General features: G+C 40.1%; 1 protein-coding gene across 1 annotated transcript in view; it reads left to right on the forward strand.

Annotated features, from left to right (window-relative positions):
* Positions 1-966: 966 nt before the first annotated feature.
* The window catches only part of TP53BP2 (tumor protein p53 binding protein 2), a 32,860-nt gene continuing 9,033 nt past the window's right edge, over positions 967-24,793 (forward strand). Inside the window, exons 1-13 of the mRNA XM_010087473.1 lie at positions 967-993; positions 6,110-6,257; positions 10,063-10,176; positions 11,952-12,031; positions 12,995-13,096; positions 15,865-16,039; positions 17,447-17,628; positions 17,977-18,141; positions 18,534-18,771; positions 20,554-20,682; positions 21,070-21,206; positions 21,987-22,476; positions 22,816-23,592. Coding sequence (XP_010085775.1) covers positions 967-993; positions 6,110-6,257; positions 10,063-10,176; positions 11,952-12,031; positions 12,995-13,096; positions 15,865-16,039; positions 17,447-17,628; positions 17,977-18,141; positions 18,534-18,771; positions 20,554-20,682; positions 21,070-21,206; positions 21,987-22,476; positions 22,816-23,592 — 2,764 coding nt within the window. The remainder of the gene's footprint in view (positions 994-6,109; positions 6,258-10,062; positions 10,177-11,951; positions 12,032-12,994; positions 13,097-15,864; positions 16,040-17,446; positions 17,629-17,976; positions 18,142-18,533; positions 18,772-20,553; positions 20,683-21,069; positions 21,207-21,986; positions 22,477-22,815; positions 23,593-24,793) is intronic.

Below are 24,793 nucleotides of genomic sequence, written 5' to 3' on the forward strand. Positions count from 1 at the left end.
TTGCTTACCTTAATCTTCAGGTATGATAAGAGAGCATGTTGCCTGCTGAAGGACTGTTTTAGGGTTCTGAGGAACTTGACGTGAAAGAATCACTGAGTTACTTTATTACTGAGATATAGTTTGGATTAAATGGAGAGCTGTAACAATACACCAGCTCACAATGCTGCTTATCAGAACAGGGGAATGTGCTATTGTGCAGGCTGTTTTCTGTTGTTTAGAAAGTTGCATCAAGTCAGCAAAAATATCAATTTTAGCTGCTGATTTTTTTCACAGCTATCTGGGAAGATGAAGCGTCAGTGTTCACACTAGGTAAGATGCAAGGCTTCAATTTAAAACTCTGTTTGGAGGGATTTTATATTTATCAGGAAAGACTCATTTGTGGTTAAGACTGTGGGTATCAGGTCTGTGGGTGGAAGCAGTTATTTCTCATTTCTGTCATCTGTACTTGACATTTGATGTTTAATCTACTGATTCTAACAATTTTATGTTGCTAGTTTTTCAGCTTACTAAAATTAACTTCTAAAAATATATTTTAGTTCAGGATTTGAATTATATCATTGGAATTATTTTCCATCCCACACAGTGTTTTAAAAAAAGCTATTTCACATACTTGTGAAATATTTTCTGTATTGATGTATGTTGCTGCTGTGTGACCACACCGTCTATAAAAGTCATTGAAGGGTGTGCTATGAGCTCCTTTTTGGAGGCTTGTTTATACAGCACATCAGCTCTCCATGTTGTAGGAAGGTATGTTGTCTCTGTTGAAACATTTGCAGTGTAATATAATACCTATAACTCGGTAACAATGGAGGGCATATTGCAGCAAAGCATTAAGTTGTCAACCTTAAGAGTGACTTTGAATGCCTCCTTAAAAGTGAGAGCGAAGAAAATCAGTTATACAAGCTAAGACCATTACTTAGCTGCGTTATGGAAATATAAACCCCCCCAACACTACTGTTCAAGGGTATGAGGTTTCAGTCTAAAATGCGGAGAGTGTGGTATGTGGTACAGAATTATATTATCAGCTCTGTGTAAGGTAATGCAATGAATCATGATTTCCAGAGGGAGCCTGCTTGTTTGGCTACCAACTAATGTTCTTGTTTCTGTCATTGCCTTGCTGTATGCCTCAGTTTCCCTGCCTGTAAAGTAGGAAACGGCTTGCTTGTGTCATGACTTCCTGGTCGTAAAATGCTTTGAAGATGGAAAATACCATGTGAATACATACCACAGTTTATATTGTATATTGCATGCTGTGCAGAAAATGACTCTATAAAGTAAGGAATTCAGCAAATAGTGAAAACCAGGGTTAAGTTAGTATTTTTAATAAATTCCCTACTTGATTATAATATTTTATAAGGGAGTGAGTTTTGCCCTGGCAGATTGTTGGTTGTTAAAATTTTATGGTCTGAATTAGATCTTTCACTAGAAACTGTGGAGGGAGAGGGAGCAAGCATGTTCATCCTTTAAATTCAAGTAGTTTCAGGAATTAACAAAGTCCTTATCTTTTAATCTGCATCATGCACAATAATGGAGTTTTTCCTTGGTTACCTGAATCCTGAATAATTGAGTATTATTAGTACATTAATGAGAAAACGTCCAGTTTTAGAGCCATTTCATACCTAAGATTTGTGTTACCGATTTTATAGGTAAGGAGTAAGAGAAGTCTGATCCTTACAGAAATACCATCAAAGCTGAAAAGTAAATTGCATTTCTGTTTCTTCCCCATTTTAATCAATAATTGAGGTCTTCTGATGTAAGGAGAAGATTGATAATGAGGTCTTTGATATGAAATGATATCTCGTTGGATAGATGTAAATTATAAGGCATGTGTTTGCTCAGGTTTGTATTCCAAACAGGTTTGGAAGCTGGTGTGGTGTGGTTTGTTTTTTTTTTTTTTTTTTTAATATGACAGAGGAGGAGGCATAATGTGGTGTGGTCCTAGCCTAGCACTTTTGTAGAGCTAGCCATTCTCAAATATTTTGCTTTCAGTTGAAAACTTATTTGCAGATGTTGAGACCTGTTATGTTGTATTTAATATCAGTGCAATTGTATGAAACAATCCTGTTGGTGAGCTTAACAAATGGGTCACATTTGCAGGCGACTGAAAGGCTATTTGGGACTGATGTGCAGAAGAGAGATGGAGGATTATAAAGTGGGGTGTGAGTTACTTTAATTGATGCCGTCTTCTCTCCTCTCCTTTTTGGTTGCTTTTCTTAATACATTCTCTTCCTGTTCCTGGGTGTGTTACAGTCCAGACTTAGTGTCTGTAGTTGGAGGTGATGTATAAGTAATATGGGTTGGAACAAAATTATATATTTCATGCTGAGAGGACTCAAAATTGTAACTCATAACCAGTTTGGATTTTCTTAGATCCATGTCTCAAGCAGCATGCTTTTTTGGGGCTTAAAGTCCTTCCTTATGTTTGGTACTCGCTCTGTTTTGCCATTCAGTTGTTTTAAGTTGTACGTCAGAGTAATTTCTTGCAAAAACTGTCTCTTGCCTTAGGTCATGTGTCCTTGGTTATCCCTTTGCCCTTGGTGCATCCGATCGAACTGCCTCATTTGGTGGCTCCATAGCTGCAAACTTCTATTTTCTAAGCTGTAGCAGAGTCAGCTGAAATCTGTGATGTGGTTTTAAAAGGGACTGCTTCAGTAGGTACACAACACATCCCTGCTTTCTTGCAGGTGTGCCACAGGACTGGAATGCTTTTACATTTTAAAGCTTTTCAGTACCTATAAATGGAGTACATCTTTAGGAATGAGGGGGAAATCTTTAGTTAGGAACCTGACTCCTGTTCAAAAGTTCTCAGCCTGTATGCTGGGTATTCTTAAAACTCTAAAAGCTCTAAAAGTCTAAGAGAGGAAAAAACCCTGATCCAAGGCTGCGTGGAATTGTCAGATATTTCGGTATTTGCCTGGATGCTGTTTTTAAAAGAAATGTGAGGTCTGACTGAGATTTGTCTTCCTGTTTTGTTTTGTGTTTTTTTTTTCCCTCAAGTCTTTCACTTATGCCTACCTTGAAATGGAATTTTTTGCATGTTTTTTTTCTTGTTTCCTTCTGTCTTAATTCCTGGATGCCTATGTATAATTGTCTTAACATCTTTGGTTTCAGGGAGGAGCAAAAGACTGCTTTATGCTCTAGCTTGGTGCAATCTACAGGATTCAAACTTCTGAACTAGTTGTTATGAGAGTGTTTGGGTTTCCTTTGTTTTTTGCTGCTGCACAGCAATCACTGCTTCTCCCCACCCCCAGTTCCTAGACTACATGGGCTAGAGATAATGCACGCACTACCAAGCCTCAGAAATGGCCCCCACGCACCAGGTTTGAGCACTCTTGGCTTAATGTATTAGTAATTATCCTGAGCGTTGTGGATACAAATGGCAACTCGTGATCCTTCCTGTGTCGTTGTCTGTGTTGGTAAATCCTCAGGATTAACAACTAGATATAAACAGGCACACTGAAGAGAGAACAGCCCTGCTAGGGTCAAATTAGGTCTGCTTTGTGTATCATGCCATGTTTTTTATAATTTTCTCTTAATTCCCATCTGTGAGCTCATCTTTTAAAACTGACAAATGTTACTGCAGATACACAGTCTGCGAGATTCAGTGTTGTTGTGGATACAAGGCTGTACAGCACAAAATGTGAAGTGTGATGTGTTTTACGTACCTACATAACCCTGCTTGAAAGGTATTTGGGAGCGTCTTTATTTTATTCTTTTCTGTCCCAATTTTTGTGATTGAGTGGTGTTCTTGGTTGCACGTGGCGTCCCTTGCTGTGAGCCTCCTCTAGAAACACTGCATCTAAAAGATAGCATGTTCAGTGATGAAAGATTAAAGCCGAGTATCAGAGCTCCTGCTTGGAAAGCTTTGTCTCTTAATTTAGGTCAGTGCTTCAGCGCGCTAGGCTGTAAACAGCATCACAGTCTTTGCTATATAATAGATGTATGTGGTAAGGTGATCCTGCCTGACTGCCTCCCACGCAGCTCTGGCCCACACAAGGCATACTGGAGAGGGAGCAGTGTTACAACAAATTCCCTGCCACCCGTGGGCGAGCAGCTGTGAGCCCGGCCAGTGGGCAGGATGCTCCCTCCCGGAGCAAAACTGTGGAGTGAGCAGCAGCCTTGATTCAAGCTATAATCTTCAAGTGCCGCATGTCCCGCTCCATCTGCCTGCCCGCCCTCCACGGGATTCACTGGCTTCTGTTGGTCAGTAACTGGAATTTTGTTGCTGCCTTTGCATTTTCCACATTCTCTCAATTTCTCGCCTTACAAGCTCCAGGTGTTTGCTTGGGGTTTTTTTTTTTGCCATGATGTGAGAAGGAAATGGTTGAAGGATCTGAACATTTTCCCAAGGATTACGGGCACTTTTGAGCTCTCTTTCAGCAGACTTTTTCTGCTCTATGTGTATTTCTAGAAGGTCTTTAGGAATCTGTCAAAAACAGTTGTCTTGGAGAGCTGGGCAAAACCAGAGATCAGAAGTTCTACGTGCCCTTGGTGCGAAGTCTGGTGTGGTGCCAGGGCGTGAAATACTAATTGCAAGTGTTTATAGTGCCACAAGTGGGACAAATACTCTCTATAACAAGACGTGCTGAGTGTGGAGTGCTTTCGCAGAAGTCTTTAAAAGGATAAAGGCAGCTTCTCTGATAGGGGTGGAGGGGATCTAGGCACTTGGAAGAGTCCTGGAAAGGCTTTGGAGACATCAGGGATGTGCGTGTGCCTGGTTGTATTCCAGGAGAGTCCCCAAGAGGGGGTTCCTAAAACTGTGAAGATGGGCCTAAATCTCACTTTGCAGTGGCATCAAAAGTACTCCTTCCAGAGTATTCACACAAAATCACAGAAGTAATGCTTGTGGTCTTTTTTTTTTTTTTTTTTTTTTTTTTTTAAAAAATTTTAGAAAGATATTTATATCTCTCTCTTGCCTTGTTTGATTAGGACTCTTTTTTTTTTTTTTTTTTTTTTTGACCTTTGAACTGTTGTTTGTAAGGATATTTACCCCTTTTACTCTTTCAAAAACGAGGACAGGCAGGGATTTGTGTCTTCTGCTGCACAAACAGCTTTTCCAGCTGTATGAAAAATACTGAATTGTGTAGCCTATTGATCAGGTTTCTGTTGCTTGAAATGCTTACTGGAGTAATTGCTTTCTGGAGATACTTGACTGATTTTTGTGTTGCTGGAAGTCACGCAACTACCAGCCAGTTGATACTGAAGTTGAGAAGAGGTCTCAAAAGAGAATTGACATTAATTTTTAGCTAGCAGCTAAACTTTGATAGCAGTTTAATATTAATAACGTACAGTGAGGTGGTGTTCAAAGGCAGTAATCATCAATATTTTCTATCAAATATTAAATAAGGCAACTAATATTTAAAGTGCTCAGTTTCTAGTTGTAGCAGGAAGGACGTGAGCAAGACTAACATCTAGCTATGTGATGTGTTTATACAGAGTAATAACCAAAGATCAAGGATCCTTCTGCAGCTGTGAAGAGGAAACCAAGTAAAATATTATTGCTTTCCTGTGAATGGTGTTGGGTGGGGGGGAGGACACATCTTGTATTCAGACTGAGACTAAGGGTGTAGCAAGTCAACATGTGTTTCTAAGAAACCTTGGTATAGGTTGAAGTTACGATGAAATGCATTATGGAAATGCAAATTATGTTTCCACTTCACTGCCTGTGTAGTAAGCTCGGGGCTTTTTTTTTTTTACAGATGTAGTTGCCATTGTTTTTCACTCTAAAGAATATTTCTGAACTGTAGCTGACTGTTTCTTGTGCTGTGTCAAATGGGTGCAGTATATATGTGTAGTAAGGTGGGGGAAGTTCCGACACATTGCCTTAAGAGAGAAGGAAGGAGCAGTAGGTCCAGGTTTAAAACCAAACAATCCTCCAGCAATGTGATTTAGTTGAGCTGAATTTAGTTGAGATTCCATAGTGTCTCACTTGCTTGTACCTTAAAAATAAATTTTGGTTTTGTTTCAAAATCCTGTATGCACAGTAGTTAGTAGCAAATGATACAATTGTGTTGAAGAGAATGCATTTAATGAGAGGGCTGTGACTCCACTGTGCAGTCTGGCTTTGCGTTATAAAGTAACCGTGTGCTGTTGCCTTTGTCTTTTCCAGATGTTTCTAACAGTGTACCTCAGTAACAACGAGCAGCACTTCACCGAGGTGCCAGTCACCCCCGAAACAACCTGCAGAGATGTGGTGGAGCTGTGCAAGGAGCCTGGCGAGAGCGAGTGCCACCTGGCTGAAGTGTGGTGTGGCTCAGGTAGGTTAGCCTTGCTCTTTGTGAATTACTGGGCAGTCACTGCTGCTTATAAGGTAGCACACAGAGACCTGACAGACGTGGTCCTGTCCCAGAGGGTTTTCTGCCTGACAGTTTTTGTTAATCTCTTCATCAGACCTGCTGTACGATAATGTGTCTATAGAAACACACATGCAAAAATGAGTTAAAAGCAAAAGAAGAGGACTCAAGTGTATGCAGCCCTTCTCTGATTCAAATGAGTCTCTGAAGGGTGTGGGGGAGTTGTTTTCTCTTCCTTCTTCTCTCCACAGTGGGATCCCAGTGGCCTGAGTGGGGTTTTTGAAGTAGTATCAGTAGTTCTGTGACCCAGTCAGAATAATCTCTTCAACCCTATAGCCATTTTCCCTTGCAGTGGCAAAGGAAGACTTACTTCCTTTTTCTGATGGCACCTTTGTTGTTCCTGATTGTGTTAATTGAGTTTGGAAGGGAAGGACTGTTACCAGAAGTGGTAAGGAGTTAACTGATGTGAAGGGCTCTGAAGAAGGTGTGTGGTGGATGGGAGGGAGGATGCAGAAACTGCTTTTGACTGTCCCCTGTCCTTTTAAGCCTGTGGAAGAGGGTTTTACATATGTGGTCAGTTGGGGTACAGAAACATAAAACAAAGCAGAGTGTTTTTTCTTCTTTGCAAAGATGTTGCAAGATACCATGAGAACAGATATCTAAATGTTACTTGTGCAGCTATTGTCATAAGACCAAAAAGTGTCATCCATTTATACAGTGAACCTTGACAATTGTTTGAGAAACCAAGTTATTCTTGTTCCCTTCACTGACCTTGTCATATTTACTAGTTATTTACCTCTAATACAAACACTGGTGTGTGTGTAAAACTGTATACAGTTTCAAATTGTACTTGGTAACAAAAAATGCAGTAGTCTCAAATCATGTAATGTTAAAAGACTTGAGTACTGGGTGAAGGACATGAACATTGCTTTGGATAAAATGTCTTTTCTTAAGCATCTGTATATCATCCAGTAGCAACCATTTGCAAGTTATGTTTTCATGTATATCTTGGGGTTTTTTTTGTGTGTGGGTTTTTTTGGGGGGGTGGGGGAGGGGTGCTGAAGGAGAGAAATACTTCAGCTTTTACCTAATCTCATTTCAGATGTCAGCAAAGTTTGCTATCTTGTTTTGCCGAGATACACCACGACTTCTATATTGTTTGCATTTTACACTAAGCAAATTAAACTTTATTTTAAAACAAACATGGTGTAGGGCAGCTAACCTTCTGGGGTAGAAACAATAGATTTATGTTGGAAACTGACTTCTCAGACTTCGGTTACTGAGATCCCTCTTGGATCGCTTGTCTCTCTTTTTTCTGATGCTTGCTCAGGAATTTTAGCTTCTGTTGTCAGACCTTATTTAGTGTACTTTGAAAGATTGTTGCAAGTGCGCTTGAGGCACTCTGCTCTCTGAAGGGGCAAATTTACTACTCTCGCTGTCCTCCCAGTTTTGCTTGAAATCTGATGAGTATCACAGCAAACTTTCTTCTTATTACCAGAATTCTGTCAGGCGACTGACTACTTTGGCCACTGTGGAAAGCAGTCAAATGGTGTGTGCACATATAAAGATCCGCCCTCCCCTCCCCCTTTATGGGACAGAGAGGGAATTAAAAAAAGTGAATCCTGATTATTTGTCCTTTCTTTTTGAGCTTTCCAAATGTAGTTTTGTTTGGTATTTGAAAATCTCTTTGACCTTCCTTTGAAGTCACCAAGTGGTATTGACAGAATCCTTGTGTAAAGGGCATCTCCCTTGATTGTAGAATTTCCGTTTGAGTATTGCTGAGCTGCTAGAAATCTGTCTCATAAGCCTGCTGTATGTTCTTTAAGATGGAAATCTGACAGTGGTACTGTTGGATTTTTAGTTGTGCCTTTTTTTCTTGAATTAAGGTTTCGCAGATGAAGAGCTTTTTTAGCTGTCTAGACAAGTAACCGCCAAGAGACTGCTTTTTCTGTAACAGTGACCTACTTGCTTATTCTGTAAAGCTAATCTCTTTTGACAGTGACTCCAGAAATTTTCTTTCCTAGATTGCTTAAGCACAGCTGCAGCATTTTCATTTAAAGGAACACTTTTATGTTGAAAAGAGCTCTTCATATGCTGAAAATGTTTGTAGCTCCTCTTCTTATGAGACTGAAAACATTTATAGTTAACATCAACAAATTTTTCCCTTGAAATTATTATTCTGTATTAAGATAGTGATTTTGAAAGACTCTCAATTGAATATGAATGAACTACTCTCTGATTTCTTTCCTCTTTTTTCTTTTCCTCCCATTAAATAATGAAAGGAAACATCCAGCAAAAGCAATGTCAGGAAAAACAAAACTGGTGCAGAAGTGGCGGTATTTAATTGTAGTCTTTGTCTTCTTGTCTTATTTCTCGGGCCAGGAGCAATATATTCTGTTTGTCTGGCACCCAGCACAAATGGATCTAACCTGATCATGAGTCTTCGATGTCACAGAATACTATGACAGTATCCTGACTACATAAAGTTGACTGCTGTAATATACTGACCACATATTTGCCATCACTTTTAACATAGGCATAGAAATGTGTGGTAAAATCTCTAGAATAACAAAAGCAATTGCTTTTATATAAAGATTTAAAGGCCAATAAGTAGTTCAAATTCTATCCTCTCTGTGAATGCCCAGCTGTGAAGTGTGTAAAATTCAGAAGAACAGTAAATATAGAAAGGGAGGAGTACTGGTAAATGAAGGCAGTAGATGCAGACTCCCAATGGATTTTTGTAAGATCAAAAGGCAACGAGTAAGTCTGAAACATTAGAGATGTGACTGAATCCTGAACTTGGTAACAAGAGCAGGAAAAGAAATTCAGTGGACCTTTTGCATGTAACTTTTTAAGAAACTTCATCTTAACTTTCTGAAAAGAATAAGGAGGTATTACTGGAATTGGTTTCACCGTCTCATCTTTCCTTTGAGCCATGAATCCCAAACAGTTTGGCTTTTCCAGCTTTATCAGAAGCGTGGCTTTTGAAACGCATGTAATCTGAACTTCATCAAATTTGCTGTCCGAGAGAGTGAGTCGGATCTATGGTTGACAGGAGCTGTAGGAGAACACTCGCAGTGACAGGAGCTGTGGTGGCTTGCTGAGGATCAGACCCGTTGGGTACTGCCTAGGAGCCTCTTCTGGGTGTTTAGTGCTTCTGCCTGACCTTGAATGCAAGCGCTGCAACCTGGCATTTGATTGCAGTCCTTAGGAAGCCCTAAGAATTCCTTTTCTCTGAGAGTTTTATCTTTGCATCTCCCTTCATTCGTGTTGGATTAGAAAGTAAATGAGTCCCTGTAGGAATTGGGGCAGAGGAGCCCTTGAGGAGGGGGTGGGAATGACTAAGAAATAAGTTTGTCTGAGGTACCACAGCGGTGGAGCAAAAGGTACACCAGCAGGGTTCCTGCAGCGGTGAGTGAGTGATTTGCAAATGCAAAACTAAGGGACTAGAGCCAAAAGCTCTAAATTGCCTGTTTGCGTTCCCTTGGGCTGCACGATCCCTCAGCTTCTCCCTTCAGGGCAAACTTTTAAAGGGCTGTATGTGCTTTGCAGAGGTGTTGGTTTAATTTCAGAAGTGAGGAGTGGTAAGGTGCCTTCCTGAGGGAAAGGCAGAAGAGCCTCAGGTGAGGGCAAGGGCTAGGTGCACACGCTGCACCTGAGTAATAACAGGTGTTCAAGTGAAAGATGAAGGACAGATACTTTTGGTTTGTTTTGATATGTGCCTAAGCTACGTAGGGATGTAATAGTCAACCGTCTTTTTACCTTTCAGAACGTCCCGTAGCCGATAATGAACGGATGCTGGATATTTTGCAGCGCTTTGGGATGCAGAGAAATGAGGTTCGTTTCTTTCTTCGGCATGAACGCCCCCCCTGCCGGGAAGCAGGTAGGTGTTGATCTCATCTGGTTCATTTGTCTAAGTTTCCTTTCATTCCTCAAGGTTAAGGAAATGGCTTGTGTATATTATTTGTTGATGTTGGTAGTCTGTATGGTGTTGCAGCCCTTTTTGTTATTTTATTTTGAATGGAGAATGCTAGTACCAGAAAAAATGTTAATTTTAGTAAAGACTTCATCCTTTCTTGCCAGATCCAGGATTATTAAATCCAAATTGAAACTTTCATAGGTTTTCTAGAGCTGGTCATTACCACAGTGTCCAAGGGCATCGTGTGTTAAATATATTAGCCATGGCTAAATATCTAGAGATCTGTCGTGGTATCTTCTTTTAAATCTAGTAACCAAACTGTATCCAGTAATGTAATTTATTACTTAAGCTTAGGATGTTTGAGCTGGATAATACTTTACCAGGGTGATAAACGTAGTATACTTGGCAAAAGATGTTTCTCCCACAATCTACACATTTGTATTAGCTTCAGGAATAGAATTAGATGAACTGCCTAGTCACATTCTCTGAGAACGTAATATTGATGCATTATAAATCTAATGGGAGACCTATAGCGAAAATTACTCTTTGCTTTTCAAGGTTTTTCTGTGCATCTGATATTAATCTCTTCAGTAGAATCCATAAAACTTTTACCTTTAAATCAGTCTACTAGATTCTTCTTCCTCCCCTTTTTCTGTTTTCATCCTTGTAATCTTCCTTGGTATTGGGAATACTGCATTTGTGTTAAGTGGCATTGTACCCAGCACATGTTTAAATGGCTAAATCTATCTTGATGTTTGAAATGTGTAATGATGATAGAATGAGCACGTGAAAAGTTAAAGCTGTGCCATCTCTGTCTACTAAGGATAATGCAGCTTAGGATGTAATTTTTCAAGGCCAGGGTGCTCATAGTATAAGGGTTATTGGTGTTTTATTGGCCACAGCATTGCTAAGCAATATGTTTGAGGAATAGCAAATGAATAGTTAGGAGCTCTGCATTAGTCTTGCAGGTATATGCTCTTGAAATAGGTATCCAGTGGGCAAGAAGCTAATAGATGTCTGGCTTCATCATGTAGGACATGTATGTCCTAGAGGGAAATGAGTGAGCTTGGTATTTGGTATCTGAACACCATTTGTATATAATTTGGCAGAAACATTAAAGTAGGATTCTAGTTAAGTAGCATCTTTACTGTCACAGTGACTGCCAGTAAGGAAAAAAATTTACGCTTTAAAACTTTATGTGCAAATGATGAGCTGTAGATTAAATTGCGCATCTTTCATGATAGGTGACTAACCTTTACCTATTGTTATTCATATTCTCTGTGAGACAGCTGGCAAAGGCACACCAGAATATCTAGATGCTGGTTTTAAGACATTGTGGCCCAAATGCCTCTGTGAATTAACCAGATATACTTGTGTCATTTGCAGAACACATTTTTGTGACTCTTCATCTGTAATACAGATTTTCTAGGGGCGTGTTGACTGTGGGAGAAATGTTGAAATAGCCTACTGTTGTTTTAGCTTTTTTTGTTTGTCTGTTTTTAAGCAATCAATCTTATATCTTAAAATAAATGTTGACACTGAACAGCAGACTCTTAATAAAATATCTTGTGTCATCAGTTAAGTTTATCTTAGTGGTAAGAGCACGGGAAGGATGGATGTTCAGATGCTAAACCAAATGATTGTACTGTTTCTCCTTTTGTATTGAATGCTGTGTCTGAAGGGATAAGAAAAATCCTAAAATACCTTACGATCTCTGACTATTCTGTATTTCTATCTAGGGACTGGACAAAGGTCTCAAGATCCAGCCTTAAAAAGAAATGGTGTGAAAGTGCCTGGTGATCGAAGAATAGAGAATGGAGTAAGTGCTTGATGCAGTGGCCAGTATAGTGAAAATGGAGGCTTCCCTTCCTTTGAGATACTAGTGCAAATCCTACCCTGGAAACTAAGAGACTGTTTTGGAGAGATTTCTAATGACTGCTCTAAAACAGACACAAAGCCTTTAACAATTATCACCTTTGATTTCAGTTCTTAAGACGTCTCTGAGATCCATTGGCTGCCATATCTGTGTTTGCTGCTCTGAGATCACGCATACAAATTCAGCATACTTTTTATTTTCTACTTCCATAGAAAATGTTCTCTTGTTTTCCTTCAGCTCATAGATTATTTTCATGTTCAGTTTTGCGTCAGAGATCCTTTGGTTCCAGTTTTTAAGTTGAGTCCAGTTAGTGTTTCAGCATTGGATCAATTGACTGTCATTTATTATTGCTCCAGAAGATATAATTTTGGATATAAGATTGAATCTAGATTCAAAAAACATGTGAACAGATAACTAATGTAATAATAGTGCTACCTTTGAGGGTGGTGGGGTTTTTTTCCCCCCACTATATTTAAACTTTCCATTTACTTCAACTTACGTTGAAGTGCTTTGAATTGCAACAATACACCTACGACCACAGATCCATCCTGCTGTGTGCTGAGCATTCTGGGCTCAGTCAGTCAAAGCTGATTCACGCTGAGCTTAATTATAAAGGGCTCTGAAACGCCTCTTTAAAATGCTACTGAGGTTTTGCTAAAAATATTAATGTTTCAAGAGATGTCAGCTCTTGTGTGTTTCTAGATTGGGCTACTCGTGTATGAGCTTACAACTATTTGTTCTTTTACCATGGAAATATGCCATTTTTTTCTAATTATTTTATTGGATACTCACTTCTTGTTATTTTTTAAAGACCTTTAACATACTTTTCTGCAGTAGCTCTATTGAACTGCACACCAGCCAAACTAAAAATTCTAGGCTTAGCATGCTTTGGATTTTCTTTGACAGGTCAGTGCTCCAAGGATGGATATGACATTGGCTGAACTTCAGGAAATGGCATCACGCCAGCAGCAACAAATTGAGGCTCAACAGCAAATGCTGGCTAACAAGGTGAGTTTGGAATGAGACAGTTTACCACCAGGAACAAAGGTAGTAAGAGTCACATGGAGGGAGGGTGGGTTGGGGGTTTTTTTGGTGTGGTTTTTGATGTTGTTGTTGTTGTGGTTTTTGTGTGTGTGTGTGTTTGGTTTTTTTTAATACCTCTTATAAACAGAGGGCTCCCTTTCTTTGGCTCTCTCTTTTTGAATTTGAAAGTCAACCTATGCAAATATCCAGTAGTAAAACATTAAGATAATGCCAGTGATAGAAGTGAACGTATAGCTCACTAGAAAGATAGAGCATATGACATTAATATATTGTCATTCGTCCTGGTGGCTCTGCCAGCCCTATTTGTGCTCTGTGTGGTGGCTAGCCATTCACTGGTTTGATCACTGAACATCGCTTTTGTCTCTGGATATAATGCTGTCCTGTATAAGGATATCTTGCTTTCTCCTGATAGAGTTCAGTGTGCCTGGTTTCCTGGGGCAGCTGTCTGGAAAAGGTGGCATGTATGTGATAAAAGTAACTAGGAGAGTGATTTATAAAATGCTCACTGAACAATAACAGAGAAGCTAATGAAAGCACACAGGGTGCTCCTGAATTGTTTATGGGAGAAAATACTCTGAATGCATCTGCAGAATGGTGGCATGGATTTCATCTTTGACTTAAGTGGTGTTGGTAGACACTACTCTTGAAAATACCATGGAAAATGCTGCTTTTGGCAGAGAACCGTTAAAAGTGAGCCCATCCTGAAGAGCGCTTGGCTGTTCGGTGGATGAGTTCCCATGCCTTTCCGAATGTGCTCTACAGGGGATGGAGGCTGCTCTGGGGCTTATCTTGCTACTCTTCCTCTGTCAAAAGCCCTGTTTCCCTCTCCTTTTGAGATCAGCTGGGTTCACTCCCACCTGTATGTTTAGCGTCTTGTTCATTTACCTTGGCTTTCAGTAATTGTGTCTCAGAAGTGCTTCAAACCATGGCTTTCTAATGACTCTACAGCACCTGCAAAGTGTGGCCTGTCAAAATGGCCAATAAAACTTCTATTTCTATTTTACGGTAAGAACTGGTATGAAGAAGGTGCAACTATAAATGTAAGAAATCAGTCAGTCAACCAAGTGATTAAGAGTTTTCGCTTGAAGTTTAGTAGCAGAGTTAATACTTGTTCTGCCCTGATTAATTTGCCAAGGCAGAATGTTGCCCTTTTCTCAGTTCCAGCTGAGATGTGTTAAATGTAAAAGAGAAGCCTAAACTTTCATAACTTTTGTCTGTTTCACTCACAGGTGATGGTAACAGACCTTGGTCTTATAAATAACACTGTAGTCACTATATATATGAAACCAGAAACAGGAACATTATATATTTACTGGAAAGGGAGTCATACAAGATATTAAAAAAAAAAAAAAATTATGAGTTTGAGTCTGGATAGCTACCCATCAGGTAGGTGTTTGCTGCCTGTGGTTTGAAGAAGAGTAACCTTGTGGGTGTCCCACTGGAAGAATTTTTCATTTAACATGCCTCTCTGGAACAAACCTGCTTTCCTAGACACCCTTTCAAAGAGAGCTTTCCATTGTCTGTTTCCTGCCTTCTGAAATCAGATGCAATATTAAAAATAGATTCTGAGGGGGGGAAAATGCACTTTCTTTTTAGACACAAGCTGTAATATCTCTTTATTTTTTGACATTTTCCTGCGTGGGATTGAGTCTAAACTAGCGCATACACTGTAGGTGCTGCCTGGTTTTCTCCAGAAGGCAAGCTCACTTTTTGCTCTTCCTTTTTTATTCAAAGTGCGCAAGAATCCCTGTTTCTAAATATGACTGGTGATTTTCTTTTTGGAGGAAGCATTGAGTTCTAATGTTAGTAAGCAGTGGTAATCTTGGCTCTTAGTGGGTGCTTGGGAAACTCTTAGTAGTTCTCCTACCACTGGAACAACCCACCATCTCCAGAACTGGAAGCTGTGTGTAGTGGCCAGTGATTTAAAGGAAGTCTCTATAGGTGATCTAGTGGTTTCTTTTAACTATAGATATCTATATATAGAAAGTGATAGTGCACCATCTTACTCTTGGAGAGGCAAAAGGATCCTCTCCACTGAGGTTATGTCTGTTGCATAAATGGGGGCCAGGTCACTGTGAAGATTTTCCCATGTCTTGAACCATCCTGTGTTGTGATAGTGATTGGTACCAGGAGATGGTAGATTTCCAGAGCTTTAGTGTGTGGTGATCTCCTACCTCAATGAGGTTGTAACAGAACCAGTAAAAGTACAAAGAGTGATGAAAAGGATCAATACCTTCTGTATAAAGAATGTCTGGTATTCTCCAGCATGACTTATAGTTGTTTAATACATGGCATATGATAGACATCTGTAAAGTACAACCAGCATGGAGAAGGTAGAGTAGAAATAATCATTAGCTCTTGTAACTCAAGAGCCAAGTAGTGATTAAAAGAAATCAGCAAACGTCATGGAACATGAATGCTAAAATTTTTCTTGGGCTTCAAAGGATTTGAAAAAATTGCAAAATTTACCAAGGGCTGTCAGAGGTGGATACCACCTCTTTTTCCATAGGTTCTTGCACTATAGAATGATTGTACCTGGAGGGTTGTATTGGGACAGAATTGGTACGTGTTTGCTTTGCTCTCTTGGACTTCCCTTGATGCTCTGGGAAGTCAGGATACTGGGCTAAAGCTGATCTGAGCTGCTGTGGTGACTGTTTAAGTTTTGAGACTGTTTCTGTTAGTACCTTACCACAAGTTCATTTAAAAAAAAAAAAAAAATTCCTTAACTGCAGGAACAGAGGCTGAAATTCCTGAAACAGCAAGATCAGCGACAGCAACAGCAAGCTGCTGAACAGGAAAAACTGAAGCGATTAAAGGAAATAGCTGAGAATCAGGAAGCCAAACTTAAGAAAGTGAGAGCACTGAAAGGCCATGTGGAGCAAAAAAGACTCAGCAATGGGAAATTAGGTGAGTTGCTCCTTGGGGAAAGTCGCCTGTGATTTTTCACGAAGTGTGGTTGTTGGACGTCTAAAATTTCTGGTAGTTTCAGTGATTCAGAGGAGGTATTTACAGTGTTCCAGGAATTGTTAATCTTAACAATTTCACATTTTATATTTACTAAGAAAACTCCTGAATGACCTAGAACAAAGTACCTTTTCTTACTGTATTTTAAAATATCCCATAATGGCACCCTGGGTTTTGAGCCTAGCATATGTGCTCCTTTAGTTACAGCATAGGTTTTTCCTTACTTGAATACCTTTGTGTACCACAGTAACTTTTTTCATCCCTGATGTTAATACCCCACACATTTACAGTTTTATTTTCTTGGCCTATAACAAAGTTGGCCTGATACCCATGTTATATCTTATGTGAGAGGTAACTTAATGGCCAAAGTGGCTGAGTATTTTCTTTTTAATTATGGAAATGTGACTAGTGTCTGGCTTGCTACAGTGCTAGTTGGCAGCATGTTGACACAACATCAAATATTTATTTCAGACTTCATTTCAACACACATTTTTCTGCCTACTTTTTCATCCTCCCTCTCTACATGTTGTACTGAACTTCTAATTTCCAGCTGGACTCAAGTGAAAATATATTGGTTTACTAAGGTAAAATATAAATATATTGTTTTATTAGGAAGCATTGTGCTTTACAGATAAAGCACAAGTGTTCTTCTATGGGGAGAATGCATTTTCTGTTCAGGTTCTGTTGCACAATATAAACATTAGTTTAAAGGAATGGAAGGATAGTACAGTAATACGAGATCTTGGAGCATGTGTATCTATTTCCCTGCAGCCTCCCCAGCAGGTCTGGTCTTGGTACTTCGTGGAACTCTTACTGATTCCTTAAACTTTATTCTATAATGCAACAGTTTTGGCAGTGGGAGCAGCTGATGACAGTTGTAATAGACCCTAAAAAGCCCTCTGAGTCTTTGTTTAACATAACAGCTCTAGGTATTTTGTCATTGAGTTCCTACAACCTAAATTCAGGGTTCTAAATATGCCTTGTGGTTGAGCGAGTGTCTTAAAAAGACATGAAGTGGATTCAGGCTCCTGCAGATGAAATTCAGCCTGGTAATGTGGTTTTCTTTGTTTCCATACTTCATAAAGTAAAAAAAGTTATTTTTCCTCTCCCCGTCAGTGCTCTAAGTAGACCGAATTTACATCCTCTTGCTAGTGTGTTTGCTTTTACAAATGCTTCGAGGAAGAGCTGGTTTGACAGGGACCATGAGTTAGCGGCAGCTGGCCGCAGCCCCCGTGCAGCGCAGTTCTGGAGGCTGGCAGGGTGCTTTCTGTCCCCTTAACCGCTGCCTTGGAAGCAGCCCACGCTCGGCTGTTTCTCAGGGCAGCTATTGTGCTCTCTCGTCCTCTGCAGTGGAGGAGATTGAACAGATGAACAGCCTGTTCCAGCAAAAGCAGCGCGAGCTGGTGCTGGCAGTGTCAAAGGTGGAAGAACTCACCAGGCAACTGGAGATGCTGAAGAACGGCCGAATTGATGGTTACCACGACAGCCAGTCGGCTGTAGCTGAGCTTGACCGTCTGTACAAGGAGCTGCAGGTAACAGAAAGCCAGCTTGTGACCCACAACTCCTAAGGGATGAAAGTTGGTTGAGTTGTTTCTTACCTTGTCGGAAAGAAATCCTGTTGCTCCTGTTCCTGACGGAGCTGCGTGGCTGCCTGTGTGCTGAGGATGGAGGGTTAATTGTCCTGGGTTTAAGGTAAAGCTTTCTGCAGTACCTGGAGACTAACCAACATTTTCTCCGGAGAAAATAATGCCAGCACAACTTGACTTTTTGGAAGGTTTTTCTCTTTGTAACTGTTCCCTGTCCCCCATCCTGAAAGTTAAGTTTTTGATTTTTGTTGTTTTCCCCTCCTCCCCCCGTCCTCGCTTTGTGAATTTATTCAGTTGAGGAACAAACTGAACCAGGAGCAGAATGCCAAGCTGCAGCAACAGAGGGAGTGTTTGAACAAGCGCAACTCGGAGGTGGCAGTCATGGATAAGCGTGTTAATGAGCTGCGAGAGCGCCTGTGGAAGAAAAAGGCAGCTCTGCAACAAAAAGAGAATGTACCAGTAAGTGTGGGATATTTAATAACAAAAAAATTAATTTCATTTGTGGCCTATACAGTCTGAAGTAAGAACTTGCTTGTGGGGAAGGCTGTTCGGATGCTAGGCTTGCTGTTTTTATCCATATGTGGTGGAAGTCTTGTATTATTGAAGTACTTTTCATGGTACACTGGTGTTAACCTACTTTTTATGGACAAGAACTCTTATGCTGTTGTGGATTTTTTTTTTTTTTTTTGCTAATACTACCTCATGCTTATATCTTTTAATATTTTTTTAAAAAGCATTTTAATATTGGAATATAATTTTTTACTTGTTTTAGCCTTTTTGACTTCTGTTCCAAACTCTGATGGATGGATACTGCAGCATAACATTCTTTAATTTTTTTTTTCTTTCCAAAGGTTTCTTCAGATGGGAATTTCCCCCAGCCAGTGGCTTCTGCTCCAAGTCGAGTGGCAGCAGTAGGTCCTTACATCCAGTCCTCTACTATGCCACGTATTGCTTCCAGACCTGAACTTTTGGTGAAACCAGCATTTTCAGATGGGACACAGGCTTTGCAGGTACCTGATGGTCCACTGAAAACACAAACTCTGCCCAACATGAGAGCTGGGAGCAGTTCACAAGCTAAAGCTCCTGCAGGTAATAGCTTATGATTAATATTTCTTCCCCAGAAAGGGTTTGGTTTTTTATCTACCAGTTCTGTCTCTTTTTTTTTTTTTTTTTTAAGCAAAATACTATTTGAGATGTCAGTCTTACTGCTTGCAATTTTCCAGCCCTAATGAATATATTGTATAAGCACTGAGGTTATATGATTCAATGTGTTATAAATTAAGTAATCCTTTTAGTGAGCAGTTGAATTGTTATACAGCAGAGAATGTAGGAGGTTTTTTCTGTAACTTAGTGGTTTATTTATTTATTTATTTTAAAATACTTCTAAAAACCACCCAGCAGCGTTACTTTGAGTTTCTGGAGGCAGTTTTTTAGGACATACATGGTAACAACCTGGTGCATGGATTTAAAAACTAGCGAAGCCAAGTTTTCTGGTCATGCATCTTGGAAATGACCCATGTACAGGATTAACCACCATTACAAAAAATATTATGTAAGAGGCAGCTGATTGTAGCACAGAAATAGCAATAAACTTGCTGACATGTTGATGGCAAGGAATATGGAGACACACAAGTCCAACACCTGCCATGAGGCTTGTCCTCTGCTGCTTGGTGTGGTAGTGGAGGTTTGCCTGGCTTCTGTCTGTGGCTTTCTCCTACAAGATTCAGCTCAGCTCCGTGAGAGCAGAAGTCTATAAAAACTGGAGACTTGTAAATATCTCTTCTGTGCTATCTTGAGAGGAGAAGATTCACTTTTCAGCTGGGAGAGAAGAGAAACTCTCATCTTCCCAAAAGGAAGAAATGGAGGCTGAGCTTGTAGAATAGTTCTGTTTATTTTTTTTAATCTCCCTCCCTCCATCTCCAGTTCTGGCAGATATTATTAAAGTAGCCATGACACAAAACCAGTCCAATTGTCTCTCGCTGTACTGGAGAATGGGGAACTGTTTCATTTTATCTGTTTGCAGAGCCTGAAACTGCTGTAGTGGGATTTTAGCTCTAGTCCATCCAAAATCTGAACTTTTGCTATAGGAATATGTGGTGGTGTGCTATGTGAACTAAAACATCACCCTTTGTTTTTTAGCTTTTGGGCAAAATGACTGCTTTCCTAGAGGGATAATATCCGATAGTTTGTCAGAATGAAACTTTTCTCCTGCTGCTTATCATTACTCTTTGATTTTAATATAACTTATTTATTTATTATTATGAAATAATTTAGAATTTAGTAGAGAGAATTTGGTGAAATAGTTAAACTAATAGCAAGCTGCAAGCATTTTCTCTGTTATTTTTGAAGCAGACTGGATGTCTACTCCAGTGAATGTAGAGATCAGCTTTAATGCAGTGCCTATATGAACATTGAACATACAGATGTGTTTTTCTACTGTTGTGGATATCACTGGCAGGGCTATTTATACTTTTAAGCATCATGTTTTTCTTTGCACAATATAGTTCCCTTCTTACCATCCTGTCACTTTTAACACACTTTTAACTAACTTCCCAGTTAGTAAGAAAGTTTCTTACTAACTGGGAAGAAGGCAGTCTGGAGAAATTTCTTGTCTGAACGCGCTAAGTGCAGACGTGCGCTGGGACAAATAGTTTTTCTTCTGCTTTGATAGTTGTTTCTGAGCTTGGTTTTGCATTCTCTCATTTTCCAAAAAATGAGCAAAAATCTAAAGTGACAGGATTTATAGCCATTAACCTGTATATGATACTTGTACATTGTCTAGACCTGACTCTTACAAAAAACCCTACCTGTAATAAATAAGTCAGATTAAGCTAAAATAATGTTTTTATTATTCCACTTGTTCTCTTCTAGGTTCTGTAGTCCCCAGTGCAAAACCTTCCCCATCTGCTGCTGACTGGAGTAGTTCAAATGCAGACAATCACATGAGTCAAGGATCATCCTTGACATCAGGAAAAGGAATTGTGACGAGTGAAGGACAAGGTACATTCTTATGTGCTTGGCTAATCTTAAAATATGCAGATTATAGTTATTGATATGTCTCCTCTAAATGCTTCAGTAAATATGTAGAATTAATTTGAGAGTATTAAAAAATATTGCCATGTAATCTTTAGTTGTTGCAGGAATTATTTTTTTTTTTTAAACCAACTGTTTTCAGGTGGTGAAGTAGATACTAATGCCTTCACATATGCTCCTGTTCAATTTGCAGGATACGGCATTTGGCAGGCCCTTGGGTCCTTAGCACAGGGGTAGGATGGATATAAAAAGCATCCTTGCATACACTACCTACAATATTGCACAGAACAGGACTCTTATTCCTACAATTGTGTTGTCCCTTTTAAAAGTCTTTCTCTCTCTCTCTAACAACAGCTGAAGGAGAAACTTTTTTACGAGACAAAGAGAAAAAAGTGCGTCCATTCTCAATGTTTGATTCTGTGGACCAGTCTGCTGGGCTGGGCACGCTGAGAAAGAACCAGAGCAGCGAAGATCTCCTGCGAGAAGCACAGGTATGCAGGAAACTAGAACTACTGCATTCCATCGGACAGGGATTACTATGCAGCTTTTCAGATATTGCTGTCAGGAAGCTCTTTGAAAAGTATCTCAGTCTTCTTTTAAAAGACTACTTCTAAGGAAAAAAGTCTTTTTAGCCTTTTGGTGGCAGTTGGTAACTCAAAATCCTTCCCTACAGTCATTGTGGTGAAAATCTGTGTTTTGACTGAATATGTAAAAACGGCTGTGTTACTTGTACTAGTGTGTATGCATTTTTCCCCCCCTCAAAGATTCTGTGCACAGAGGCATTTGTGTGGGTTTTTAAAAAATCACTTACACGCCCGTTTCACTGTTTAATGCAGCAGTGTCCTTCAGATATTTGATTGCAGCAAGACTTCCCACCTAAATCTTGGCACAAGGGCATGATTTGATCAGGTAGGGGTGAGGTAACGTAGAAGAACTGGGGATGGCAAGTGCTCCATTGGAAAACAAGCTTCTTGCCTCCAGATGCTACTAAGTGCCTCTGCTGTCTCTAGAGAAATTACTGTGCCCTGCCATTGCTTGCTTGATGTTTTAAACATAGCTGCTACAGAAAGAATTAAAGAGAATGGGTTCAAAGTATAAACAACTATGATGGTAAAATGTTGTAAGAAGTCTTTTCCATGTTTCTGCTGTTGCAGCAACAGTAGAAATGCTAGATTCTGGATCATTCTTTGAGGATCTTTGGTCCTTCACAGCAGAACTCCTAAAACATCTTTTGCTGTTTAATCTTAATTAACTTTTTCTTTGTCTTTCAGACAGCCAATAAAAATGTAACAAAGGTGCCACCACCTGTCCCCACTAAGCCAAAACAGATAAACTTGCCTTACTTTGGTCAAGCCAGTCACCTGCAACCTTCTGATACTAAGCTGGATGGAAACGTGCAGAAGCTGCCTTTGGCTATTGCAGCTATGGGGAACAAACAAAAACCAGTGGCACAGCAGCCTTCCCATCCTTCTCAGCAGATACAGCAAAGAATTTCTGTCCCTCCTGCAGGTCCTCCCTCTAGCCAGGATCAAATTCTTCCCTCCTCTAAACAAGAGAGTCCCCCAGCAGCAGCTGTGAGACCTTTTACCCCTCAGCCGTCCAAAGAGACCTCACTCCCACCATTTCGAAAGCCTCAAACGGTGGCTGCAAGTTCAATTTATAGCATGTACACGCAACAGCAGACACCTGGGAAGAACTTCCAGCAGGCAGTGCAGAGTGCTTTGACAAGGGCACAGACCAGAGGACCACACTTCTCAAGCGGTAAGCATATCTTCTGTCTTCATGAACCTCAGATAGGTGCACTTTCTGCCTGGTGTGTGGGTACAAAGCTGTTCCTCAAGGGAATTAAGCAGGTTAGTGCAGGTGTAAGAATCCTAGGTGGATTGGCATGTTGCATATCAGTGTTAACAAGAAGTACAGAATATCTATCTTGCGTTTGCATCATCATAAACCTGGTTACCAGGTTAATTCTGTTTGGTTGATAGTATTATTCTGCTTCTTTGCCCTAGGTAGGTGAATCTGGTTTTGTGTTGTTCTTGGGTTTGTTGGTCAAATAGTCACACTTGTTTTTTCCACACCCCTCTCTGACCTGTTCTGCAGTGTATGGCAAGCCTGTGATGGCAGGAGCTGGTGTACAGAATCAGCTGCCACAGACAGAGAACGTCTACTCAAATCTCCAAGGCAAGCCAGGCAGTCCGGAGCCTGAGAATGAAGTGACAGCCTCTGCTCACGAGAATCATGAACCAGAGCGAATACCCCGTCCCCTGAGCCCAACCAAGTTGCTGCCTTTCTTATCCAATCCATACCGCAACCAGAGTGATGCTGATTTGGAGGCGCTACGGAAAAAGTTGTCTAACGCACCCAGGCCACTGAAGAAACGTAGCTCCATTACTGAGCCAGAAGGACCTAATGGCCCCAATATTCAGAAGCTGTTGTATCAGAGGACCACTCTGGCTGCAATGGAGACTATCTCGACTCCATCACATCCCTCCAAACAGACAGCTGCCAGTCCTGAAAGCCCAGCAGAAATCCCGAATCCTTATCTAAGTGCAGAATCGGAAAAAGAAACTGCTTCTATGCCAGAACCTGCTATTGCTGAGGAAGCAGAAAACACACCAGCAGATCAGAGTGAAGCTGTTCTTTCCTCCGTACCTTTGGACACTGTACCTGAGGGATTATCAGATGGTGATGAAGTCATGCAGCCAAAAATGGAAGAACCAAGCCTAGAAGCTTCACTGCCACTGGAGGTATACATGGAAGAATATCCTCCATACCCACCACCTCCCTATCCATCAGGGGAACCAGAGAGTTTGGGAGAGGACTCGCTCAATATGAGGCCTCCTGAAGTTACGGGACAGTTTTCCTTGCCTCCTGTAAGTATTAGTTAGCCTACAACTTGGTGCCCTGTCTGTAAGTCATCTCAAGCTCTGCCATAAATTCTGAGAGTTTTACCGTAGAGCTTAAGCAGATGTGGGAGAACAGTCACACAAACAGGTTGGAAGTCTCTCTGTGCGTATCTGTTCTATGTGTGTGATGCTCTTATCTCCAGAGTGAATGACAGTAATGAAAAGTGTCTGTTGTCTCTAGAATTAATGACATGAATTAATGACTTTGAAAAGTTTCAAATGAAATTTGATACACAAACAGTAAAACTCTTCTGGGCTGTAAAGAACATTCCTTATAGAAGTCTGCCTACTACATCCAAACTATACTTTCTTCTTAAGAGAAATTTAAGTTCTTCTCTTCTTATTTGTTTTTTGAGATACAGATTTCACAGGCATTTCCCACTGTTGATGATATGAGATGGAAACTATTTATTGTAATCCTGGATTGCATTTGTTTGAAAGCTCCTTGCTTGAAAAACATGGAAAACAGACTTCTTTAGTTTCTACTTTAAAAACTCATTTGTACACGCTAACTGCTTGCACTTCCTCTATTGAAATGTTTTCTGAAATTTTCTTTGGGACCTGATTTAACATCAGTCAGTTCTCAAGCTGCATCGCAATGGAGTCACTTTGGGCTAAGAGTAGGCAGCATTTTGCCATCTTGTTTGTTTTCAACATTTGTGCATGTGGCATGGTGTTATCTCACTGTTGTAGAACAGAAACACTTACTGCTTTCAGTTCCTCAAAGGGTTTCTTTTAAAACCTATCATGAATAGAATTTTAATAACTTGATACATGAAAGTAGTTTTTTCCTCAATCATTTCAGTGCAGAGGAGTTAAAAGCTTTAAATGTGCTTTATAGCCTTCCGATTTCTTCATGGAATAGTCACTGCATGTTTCCATGCTTTCAAGGCTTTCTCCTTGCTCCCTTTTACAAGGAAACTTGAATGGTAGGATTTCCTAAATTGTAAGAACTCGTTTCTCGTTGGTTTTGTAATAATTCTGCAATGATGAGAAGAAACCGGTCCAACTTCTTGATTTCACATTTAAATAGTTGGGTTGTGCTGACAGGCTCTTTCTTTAAAAAGCCTGCGCTTTTTGATATTATGTATAAATCAACAGGCAAAAGAGTTATTTTCTGGGAATCTCTTCTTTTATATATATCTTATCTTCACATGTTTGCTCTTGCAAAA

The sequence above is a fragment of the Pterocles gutturalis genome, unplaced genomic scaffold, assembly GCF_000699245.1.
Source record: "Pterocles gutturalis isolate BGI_N339 unplaced genomic scaffold, ASM69924v1 scaffold12186, whole genome shotgun sequence".
In the NCBI taxonomy this organism is placed as follows: Eukaryota; Metazoa; Chordata; class Aves; order Pterocliformes; family Pteroclidae; genus Pterocles; species Pterocles gutturalis.